The sequence below is a fragment of the Elephantulus edwardii genome, unplaced genomic scaffold, assembly GCF_000299155.1.
Source record: "Elephantulus edwardii isolate Elephantulus edwardi_28Jun2011 unplaced genomic scaffold, EleEdw1.0 scaffold00076, whole genome shotgun sequence".
Classification (NCBI taxonomy): domain Eukaryota; kingdom Metazoa; phylum Chordata; class Mammalia; order Macroscelidea; family Macroscelididae; genus Elephantulus; species Elephantulus edwardii.
Genome location: NW_006399826.1, coordinates 2,745,519 through 2,756,941, shown reverse-complemented (window position 1 = coordinate 2,756,941; position 11,423 = coordinate 2,745,519). Strand labels below are relative to the sequence as shown.

Here is an 11,423-nt window from a genome sequence, read left to right as displayed (position 1 = left end):
TTAGAGCAGGGTTTAGGGCTGTTGTACGTAGGGTTCCTATGAGTTGCAAACGACTCGACGGCACATAACAACAACAAGAGAGACATGGGACTGGCATTTTCAATTCTTTATCTATCTCAGGCTACCAAAAAAAAAAAAAAAAGGAATCAACTATCATATATATTCCAGATAACTTCTGAACCCTGACTTTATTTTATCTGGTTACTATTAAAGGCAGTCTCTTGAACATGTGTGGGCATGTAGGACTTTACTGTCCCTTCCACTTTAACAATTAGTCCAAGAGAATCATGCCTTCAGGTGACGGACGTATGCCTGTAAAGCAGTACAGGTGTGCTGAGATTAGCAGTCAACAAACTTGAAAGTACGAATGTCTCATTTTGAGGTCTGAGTTAGTCTAGTTGTGGCTATGCAGCAGGTTATAAATACAATAATTCATAAATAGGAAGCTGGTTATTTAATTCATATTTACGTACTGTGAACATATTTCTATGATAAAATAAAACAATTAATGAAGATTATACTTTAACAAGTCACAGAGAAAAGACACACAGATGGGCAAGGAGACAGGGGAGGGGCTGGGGCAGGAGACTCACTGGAAGCTCAAGCACAGAGAAGCACAAATAACTTACATCGCAATTTGTCCATGATCTTCCCTCCACACAATGTGGCCAAAGCCATTTTGACAGCAAATACTGAAATTTTACCATGACCTTCCCTGTTTAATGATAATAGAAAAAAAAGTAAATCACAGTACTTTCTTTTTTAATTTTGAGATTTTAATGAAGGTTTACAAAAAAGTTAGATTTTTATTCATTCATTGTTGCACATTTTACCCCTTTGCCCTCCTTCCCCTCCCCCCGTTGACATTTTAAAAAAAATATTCATTCATTATTGCACTATTACCTGCCCCACAAACCCCTCAGTCTTCTCTGCAATGTACCTTTTATTCTGGGCTGTTGTACGTATACACCTAATCATATATTCATTTTAAACAGTTCTTTCAATATAGCCAGGTCTAACAATTTTCCATGCTATAGAAATACAAGAATATCATAGCTGCATGCATTACATAAACACAGTTATTTTTTTAAAAAGGTTGTGAATAGAATTCAATATATAGTTCTGAAAAATAAGTCCCTTATCTATGCGATGACCTCTTTCCCAAGAGACAAAAGGTTTTTGTTTTTGAAAATCTTTTATTTTATATTGGTTTGCTTACAAAGTTTGTATACATTGTGTTTCACACTATCCTCCATTCACATTGTGTTATTCTTTATATATGTTACTTTCCAGGAGAACATATGATTGCCAGTTATGGACTAAAATCACAGCAACATGCTTTTGATTTCCATAAAATAAATTTTGTGAGCTTAATTTCATAGTCTCTTTATTCTCCTATTTCATAGCAATTGATTTAACATGGCTTCATAAATTCGTTTTTGTTCAGAGAGCTCCTGAATTTGAGGCCACAGCTATGATAGGGATATTTCTTATCACACATTCCCCCTAGTCATCTCTTTCTATTCTTAAGCCAGCTGTGCTTAGGTGATACATTTCTTTTTTAAAGACAGTTGACATTTTAAAGGGACAACACTAAAAGTTCTGTGTGACCAGTTTCTTCTCCCCTAAACTAGGCAAGTGCTGCCAATTCTTCATCATCTGGGAGGTAGAAAGAACATGTCTTTCATGAAATGGGATGTAAACACGTACTATGCTCAGTATGTTTTCTTTTCTAATGGAATTGCTTATTTTAACATCCTTGAAAACCAAAAGCCTATCACAGTATTAATTTATTTTTTAAATTTTTAACTTTTAAAATTGGTTTGCTTATAAAGTTTGTAAACATTGTGTTTCACACTATTCTTCGTTCACTTTTGTGTTTCATAGAACCATTCTCATGCATTATGTCATATAAAATTAATCACCATTGGACCTTGCCCATCATTACGATGTTTTTTTTGCCCAGATCCTTCCCATTTACTTCTCCCCCTCCCGTCACTCACCAAACTGTGCAACCCTGTGGTTTCACCTCTAAAATCCATCAGCAGTTATTTAAAATAACAATGTGACTGAAGGGTACATAAGGACTATATTAACAAAGCTGTAGGATATTAAACACATCATTTATATGAATAAGATTCATATATAGTTGGTGGCATATTTGAAGAATAAAACATAATAATTAATATCATTGTCTTTATTTCATATCTGACTTCATTTGTTACTTCACTTGGGAGTCATTTGTTACTGTCCACCATTTTCTCAGAAAAAGCTCAGAAAAAATAGCTAGGTGGAATGTAAAATTTGTTTAAGTCAAAATTGCTAGTGATTTTCTGCTGATATTTCTAGAGCTAAGCACTAGGCTAATACAGAGATTTGTTAAAAATCTCTACTTAGATGCCCTACAGCAAACCACGTAAGTTAAAAATGGAACTTACTGTCTTTCCAAACTATTCCCCTCTTATTTATACTCAGGTCAGCCCTCCCATTAACCTGTTTCTATTCTGACAGTTCCTTTTCTAGTTGTTAGACTCATGGTGTAGCTCATTAAGGGAGCTCTGGTAGTCTAGGGAAAAGGAATTGTGTTGCCAAGCCAAAGTGGTGGTTCAAATCTATCAACTGCTCCAACGGAGAAAGATGGGTAATTTCCTGTGTGATTTACACTCTCTGAAAACCCACTAGAGAGTCAACTATGAGTCAGTTTCAACTTGACTGCATACAACAACAACAAAAACACATTTTATTACCCAAAAATTTATGCTAGGGAATCAGCCTTGATTCTTTGCTCTCCCTCAACTAATATCTCGTGCACAAATATCTGAAAGACTAAACTATATTCCTCAACACTATATGGAATCCATTCCCTCCTTTCTTTTACCTTTGTCACTGTTTCCAACTCTTGCTTGGAAGCTGTAATAACCTTTTAAATCTGTTTGTACACGCGTATTGAAAACTCTTATGGCCTCCTTTGGTTGACAGGTAATGTTCAAATACTTTCTTGTAGCATGCAAAGCTTTTTTCTCTAGTCTCATTTGCCACTATTTCTGCAATGCATCCTACATCATAATCCTATAGTTTTTGTTTGTTTTAAGAATTCAACAATGTCAGGTCTTCCGGATCATTAAAGTCACTAGCCCTTTGTCTCATACACAGTTAATGATCAATAAAATTTTTATACAAATGAATAAATATTAATAATTCTAGTAGATAGATGTTTTTACTTCATATACATGTGAAAGTTGGACAATGAATAAAGAAGACTAAAGAATAACTGATGCCCTTGAATTGTGATGTTGGTGAAGAGTATTGAATGTACTATGGACTGGCCAAGAACAAACAGGTCTGTCTTTGAGGAAGTAAAGCTGGTGTGCTCCATGGAAGCAAAGGTGGTGAAAGTCGGCCTCACATACATGGGGTATGTTGTCATACCTTGGAAGAGGTAGAGGGTGGGCAAAAGAGAGAGAAATTTTCAAGAAGATGGTTTGACACAGTGATTATAACAAAAATGGGATTGAGCCTGTGGTGACTGTGAGGATGGCACAAGACAGCTTCTATGTGTGGCTTATATGATCGCTAGGAGTTGTGATCAACTCAATAGCATATAATGATTAAGCCCATTAAGCTGTTTAGTAAATCTAGAGGAACCAGTTGTCATCAGTCAACTGAGTCCACATAACTGAGCTCCTTTGTGTTTTCAATGGCTGATGTTTTAGAAGTGGATAACCAGCCCTTTCTTCTGAGGTTAGCAGCCAAGAGTTAGGTAGACTACAAGGAAAAACACAAGTCCTTTTTATAATCTACCTTATTCAAAATTGTTCCACATCTCCTGTATTCCCAACTGCATGGATAACAGAAAATGTCAAACATTTTCAGGAAATAATTCTTTTCCTAACCTGAAATTTGGTTCTAAAGTGGAAATAAGAAAGATTATCAAGTCTGGAAGGTAGGAGTCATATGGAAATAAGGTGCTGTTCAAAGTATAAGGAAATCAGAGTGTTATATGTGGAGGCTTCAAAAGTAATACAAGCTCTTTTAATGAACCAGAAAGAAAAATCTAACTCAAGGGAGAGAGTTGATCACCAACAACTTTGGGATAGACAGTTCTCCCAAAAAAAGTGAAATTATGATAGCTCACAAGTGGATTTTAAACCTTAACACTTACTGAAGAAGACATTAAGGGGACCTCTAGTCCTGTATTGTTCCTGGAAATGGAAGATTGATGTTATTATATCAAGCAATGGTTGATATCACTTGTATTGGAGCTTATTCTGCTAAATTGACATAATAAATCTAGATAAATCACCACAGTGCTGGGCAGGTAAATGAGGATTCTGTAGGAATTCAAGGGTGAAATTAGGCCACTGGAATCTATTGTTATGCAAGTCAGTGTGCCAGATTGCAACTGTGACCTTTGTAACAAAGAAGGTCCCACAAGGAATCCCAGGACCTAGACGGAGGGATGAGGTCGCCATGAGCTGGAATCAACTCTTTAGTATGCATCTGTATTTTTTTTATGTGTTGTATCTACTGCTACTGGATAAACTTGAACCTCGCTTCCTTCAGGCATTGCATCAGTCTTTAGGAGTAAGTAGATATTACTGACTACAACAGAAAAGGGGAATGCCAAATGCTTAAATTGAAACAATTTCTTTTAGGAATTTTCAGTGTAGAGGAAGGGAAGAATAAAAAGGAAAGGGAAGAGAAAGACATTTCTCAAGGCTTTTGACAAGGTGCCAGAGGAAAGCTCATCGCTTTAACAAAGCCCCCTTGGGTTCAGGGTTCCTTTTGTTTGTTTGTGTTTATTTATTTCTTTTTTAAGAAGTGGAATAAAGACAGGCAGCAGGGAGTAGGGAGAATGAGTCCATCCCACGTAATGAATGTGTGAGCTCTGTTCTTCAGTAAGGAGTGCTAGTCAGGAGCCGTGTGATTGATGCAGAGTCAATGAAATCTCCTAAGTGCCTCCCTCCCATGCTGAGTGCATTCTGACTCATGGCGACCCTCCATCCGTAGATTCACTAGGCTGTAAATCTTAATGAGCACAGACTGTCTCATCTTTAGCCTATGGGGCGTCTGGTGGATGGCATTTTGATTTGTAGCCCAGTGTGCAACACGCTATTTCACCAGGGCTCCTTAAGTTGCCTCCAAATTCTCTCACCACTGTTGAGTCAGTTTTGACTCATAGCTGACCTTCGTGGGATTTTAAAGGCTGTAAATCACATAAGAAGAGGAGGCCCAATCCTCTTGCAGAGCGGCTGCAGGGTTTGAACCATCAGAGAAGCACAGCCTCCGGGCTAGTAGCACAACTTTCTGTGGACTATGCCACCAGAGAGCATTTTAAGGTGCCTAAGCAGTGGTGAGACAAGTTTGTGAGGATGGATGAGAAAGCTCTCAGATCTTTTCTACAAATGAACAGAAAAACAGCATATCACTCCGATATGAGTGCACTCAGCAAAGTCTTCTAGAGACAAGTAGCAAAATTGTACTTGCTGGCTGCTGGCTGCTGGCTGCTAGCTGCTGCACAGCTCAACAAGCTGGCCCGTCCGTGAGCACTTAGAATGAAGAAGGCAGACTACCCCGAATGTTGCAATTCTGACGTCTTTCAATTTGTCATCTCCAAGATTGTTGTGTTGTTGTTAAGTGCCATCGAGTCGTAGATGACTCATAGTGACCCTATGAATGAAAGACCTGAACACTTGTATAACTTTCATCGTTTCTCCATGTTCATTGAGTTTCCAGAGGCAAGCTATTTTGAAAGTGGATGCCACTCCCGCATGGACCCTAGAAAAAGTCCACACTCTTTTTCTGGAAAGCTATGGCAGTTTCAAATACAATCATTAGTACCACACTTCCAGAAAGTTAGAACAGAGCCAGATGAGTTTGAGACTAAAGAGTATATGTATTCCAGTGAATTCACTAGAATCATCACATTCTGGGCACAGGTGGGGATTTAGAAGTCAGCAGCAAATGACATGGCCACACACATTCTTGATGTGGTGAATTCTTTCCTAAGATAAATGGCTCATTAAATCTTAACATTTTTTGTCTGTCTTCTCCCCGTTAGCCTATTAGAGAGTTCTGGTGTCTAGTGGGTCCTTCTGCTGACCCAAAGCCAGCATCTCTCTGGTAGTTCGAATCTACCAGCCACTCCGGGGGAGAGACAGGAAATAGCTTCTTGTGTGATTTGTTGTTGTTGTGTTGATGGCAACGGATTTGAGATTTTCTGTTTTTAAATTGGTCTATTATATTTTCTTGAAAGAATACATGACTTTAGAAGAAAATAATATATTTTTGTTTACTCTAATACATAAATTATTTTAATATATAATAAATACTTCAATAATTGTTGTACTGCCAATCCAAAGGCACGTGGTTCAAATCCACTAGCTGCTCTGTGACAGAAATATGGGCAATCTCTCATGTGATCTGCTGCATTTGAAAACCTGCTAGTGGGTCACGTAGGAGTTGGTTTCAGCTTGATGGTACTTATCAACACCGACAATGTTCAGGTTATGAGCATCTAACTTATATGGAAAATCCCTACTTGCTCTTCAATGTCATGGAATTTGCCCTCTCTTTTAAATGATTGTCTAAAACTAAAAACCATAAAAAATTCCAAACTCATTGTTGTAGGGGATTACAACACATGGTGACCTTATCATTTTAACGGGATCGGAGTGCCCGTTTCCCCCTGCCACCGCTGCTGGATTCAAACTACTATTTAAGCTACTCTTCGGTTTGGTATCCCGGTAGGAATGCACTGCCTACCCTATTCACAACGGAGCACCGGTGGTGAATTCTCACTGCTCACCTTCGGGCTGGCCATGCACCACTCTACCCACAAGGCCATGGGAGCTCGAGATTTGACTAGCCATAGAAAGAGAGCAACTGCTTTGGGTTGTTTATGATTTTTCTTGGCCTTTCCCCCAACCCCACAACTAATAAGAACTTTTTTTTCCCCTTAAGAAAAAGTTGTCTGGAAAGGAGAATCTACTTTTGACAAGAAATAATAACAAATAGCCACTGATGGGGCTGGAGGGTAGGCTGAACTCGCAGCAGATGTAGGTTTTCTCCAAACTGCCAAGAGAGTGTCTGGTTTGAAGTTACAGAATCCCATGATAAATTTCAAGCCCTGTACAGTGGCAGCTGCATTTCACTGATGTGCCCTTGAGCAGTCAGTTGACACGATTTCTCTATTTCAGGAATGGTAAAACCAGAAGCCCTTCTCTCACCGACATTTTTTAGAAAATGTTATAAGTGTTTTTATAAGCAAAGTTCTTTCTCATACATTCCAGCATTTCTCATACAGTTTGTATACATTTCTGGTATACAGAAAGAACTGCATCTCTTCCTGTGTTTCCACACTTGCTTTCGGCAGGAATTCTCTTTACATAGCCACTCATTTCTTTTTTCATTAAGTGTGTATTAGCATTGTTCCAGAGGTAGTAGGGACACAAAGGTGAACAGGGCATGCATCCTAGTCTTCATTTGTTCGTGGTTTATTGGGGAGAAAATGAAGGAAAAATATGACAGTTGCCCCACCCTTACCACCCCCAAGCTTGATTGCTTCCTGAGAAACCTGATAACATCAAGGCTGGTCATATCAAAGACCAGACCAGAAAATGGATCCTGATAAGGGTCTGAGCCCAATCAAAATAACCCAAAGCTAACTTAATTAACAACCCAAATTCCAAGAAATATCATCTTAGTCCTCCCCAGGACCACTATAAGAAGGAACTTCCCACACACTGCCCAGGGCATCATTCTGATCCTGTCCATATGCTACAGGCTGTGTTACTTGGTGTCCCTCTCTGATCACAATAAAGGCCTGTTTGTTTCTTGGGACCAGTTTCTTTATTTCTTTCCCTTGCGCTTTTTTTTTCTAACGGAAAAGGCCTAAACCAGTTAATTTCACCATAGCCTGATATTACAAAGAATAACCACTGGTAGTTTAATAATTGCTGGAGATGTGTAGCATTTGGGTTCGCAGCACAACTTGCTACAGATTAAGCCACAGACGCTCCCTCTCGGAAACTGGTAAAGGTTCATCATGAAGCAGAACTATGATGACAGTGGGTGTTTCGGTCTTTGGGGAGGGGAGTGGAATGAAGTGGACTTTTGAGTCAAGCAAAGCAAAGAAACAAACAGATTCATCCTGGAAAGGGTTAAACTAGGCGGTTTCTTGGATGCAAGGATTCTGAAGCTTTTTCTGACATACTTTGAATATGTTTCAAGGAGGGACGGGTCCTTGGAGAGGGACATCATGCTTGGGAGGGTGGAGGGACAGTGCAGGAGAGGAAGACTCTCGATGAGGTGGACTGACTTAGTGTCTGGGGTAAGGGGGGTAGGTGTGTCAGAGACAATGTGATTGGCACAGGATAGAGCAGGGTTTAGGGCTATTGAACATAGGGCCGCTATGAGTTGCAGGCAAGCCAATGGCACATAACAACAACAACAACAAAAGCATCCTGTAGTGTTCCTGGTCCATTCCAGGCGCTCAGTAAGAGAAGCATCTCTTACTGATAATTTTCCATTAGAGGCTGTTATCTCATCTCATGTCAAGGCCAGATTGCTGACCCAGGCAGGCAGCATAAGGCTAACGTGGAGATCGTTTTAGATTGTTGTTAGGTGCTACTAGGCCATTCATCTCAACTTCACATACAACAGAACCAGCATCACCCGGTGCCCTGACACAATGGCTGCTGTCCTTGGGTCCACTGCCGACATCTGTGTATTTGAAATTGTATCCACCTTCTCTGTGGTTGGTGAAATTCCACCTGCTCCTCATTCAGTGTATAAATATTAGACGTCTGACTGAGAGAGAAGAGGTCGTAAGAAAGTTCAATTCCCTTAAATTATAGAAATGCTCTGGAAGTCATTCCACATTAGTAATGTGTGGGCATCTTGAACTATATTCTTTGCCACCAGGGACAAAACTTTTAGTGATTCCTGGAGAACTTTCTAGGAACATCTTGAAATGAAGACAAATCAAGAAAAATCCACCACTCCTCACCGAACACTCTTTTTGATAACTAGGCCTGGCCACGTAGATAATCAAAAGGAGATGACACTTAGCTTTGCATCCTTCCCCACTCTTTCTCTCTGCTCTCACACATCTGTTTGTGGTTCAAAAGCAACCAACACATTTGACTGGCACACAAAGACGCCACTGTGGACTTTGTCGCACATTTTGCATTAAATGCCATGATCATTTTTTTAAATTCCAAAGGCTGAGGCATGTTGGCAGCATTCCAGGATTGTTTTGCGTCCATGCATTTGAAATCATGCTGTGCTGCCTTTCAAAGTGTCGGGAGGGGCTTGGCAGCAGGAATGGCAGTCAACGGGTTAGCGAGGTGGGATATGTCAAACAGAGGAAAGTACAAGCATTTTGTATTCATTGTGTAAGACTGTTTGTTATAAAAGATGGATTTGGAGTTATGAGTAGCCAAAGAATGAAATCAAATATGCTACAAGGTAAAATTTTTTTCTATCTGAATATTTCTTTCAAGGATACTCTGTCCAATATATCTGAAAAGGCTAGGAATGCTCGTAAAATAGTAATATCTTATAATCAACTAACTAAATCATGTCTTGGGGGGAAGTACATTAATTCTGATATTTTAGAATAAAATGTTAATCTTTCAAAAATAAGAATTGGGCTAGACTTAAACTGACTTCTGAATAAAACGTCCCCCCACCAACCTTTTAATCTCATTTAGGATGAAGTTGTATAATCCGCAAGTTATTTAATCACTCTATGTCTCAACTCACCTGCTCCTCAACTCAGAAAAGTAATAATAATAGCATCAGATCTCAGACTGTTGATAGGCAGTAAAGGCTGCAAACATATTAGCTATTGCAATCATAGTGCTCTGGTGGCCTAGTGATAGCAAGCTGCACTGCAATCCCAAACGCACGTGGTTCACATTCACTATCTTCTCCAAGGGAGAAAGATGTGCAGTCTCTTCCTGTGAGATTAACTGTCTCTGAAAATCTGTTATAGGGTCAGCTATGGGCCAATTCCAACATCCCAACTCTATGATACACAATAACAACAATCATGGTAACTATTGAGAAAATTGGCATTAAGTATATATTGTGTCCTCTGGTAGTGAGATGAGCAGTTTCTTTTCTTTATTATTGTCTTACTATGATTTGGGGTGAGTGGGTATATGGGCTGCTGTCGAAAGGTCAATGGTTCAAACCCTTTAGCAGCACCATGGATAAAAGGTGAGGCAGTCTAGTCATGTTAGGATTTACAACCTTAGAAAACCCAGTGGAGTATCTAAAGAATCGAGAGCCACACAACAGTGGTTTGGTTTGGGGTATAGGTGAAAACAGTATGCTAAAATCAAAGGTTCTGCCACATTATCTCCTTCAAGAAGCATTGTCCTAAAAAAAGAAGATCCTATAGCCTTGAAATGAGACTCAGTCCGCAAGATTAAAGCTTTTAATGTTTCCAACTGTGGTGGGAATAAACGAAAGAGTTCATTGAAGACTTGTGGAAAAAAGCATCCCCCACATTAGCAACCACAAATGCTTGGTTTTCTTATCTGTGGACCAAAAGTAAAAATAATGGATATGAATCTAAGCGATACAGCAAATGTGAGAACACTTTAGTCTTGAAACAAAAAAAGATTAAGCTAGTTATCCACAAAAAAAAAAAAAAAAAAGGATTAGAAGGGATTAGAGTGACAAGGGCCAGGAAGGATCAAACCTTCATTTTCATTCATTTATTCTTGAACTGGATACTGTTTCAGATGCCATGTGGACAAAGAAGAGTAAGACAGGGTCCCACCCTAAAGTGGCTTCAGTAGGGGACTGTCACATGGACAGTAAGCTATGAGAATCCGTGTGAGAAAGATAGGCATTCTCCTCTCTTATGATCTGTAGCCTCTGAAAAGCCAGAGGGTCAGCTATGAGTTAATTTTTATTTGATGGCAATGAATTTTGAGTGTTTTTTTTAAATTCACAAAAACATAGCATAATTATGCACAGACAATTGTGGGGGCTCAGAGTGATCACGTCAAGCATAAAAAAGGAAGGATTTCTTACTATGTCTGAGTATGTGACCTGATCTCAGAATGAGCACACCTTAAAGACTGAGGAACTATTTTTATCTTGCAACTTTCCACTCTGCCATTTTTATTTTGAATTGCTATTTCAGAAAGAAGGAAGGAAGGAAGCAAGGAAGGAAGGAAGGAAGGAAGGAAGGAAGGAAGGAAGGAAGGAAAGATCGATCAGCGGAAATCCTTAGAATGCTTCAAGGGATTTTTTTTCCCCATTGGCATATGGACAAGAGATGGGAAAGGAAGGTGCTGCCAATTTGTCAGAAGGTCCTGAGGAAGAGAGCCTCACATGGAAGGCTCCTGGCAGCAAATGCAGCAGAGGAGGCAGGCCAGCTCCTGGGGTGATTGCAGAAGGAT

General features: G+C 39.4%; 1 protein-coding gene across 9 annotated transcripts in view; it reads right to left on the bottom strand.

The window, feature by feature from the left end:
• DTNA (dystrobrevin, alpha) overlaps positions 1 to 11,423 on the bottom strand; it is a 451,930-nt gene that overhangs the window by 99,443 nt on the left and 341,064 nt on the right. For all 9 annotated transcript variants that reach the window (XM_006889175.1, XM_006889177.1, XM_006889176.1 and 6 more), the window contains one exon: positions 630 to 715. In XM_006889175.1, coding sequence (XP_006889237.1) covers positions 630 to 715 — 86 coding nt within the window. The remainder of the gene's footprint in view (positions 1 to 629; positions 716 to 11,423) is intronic.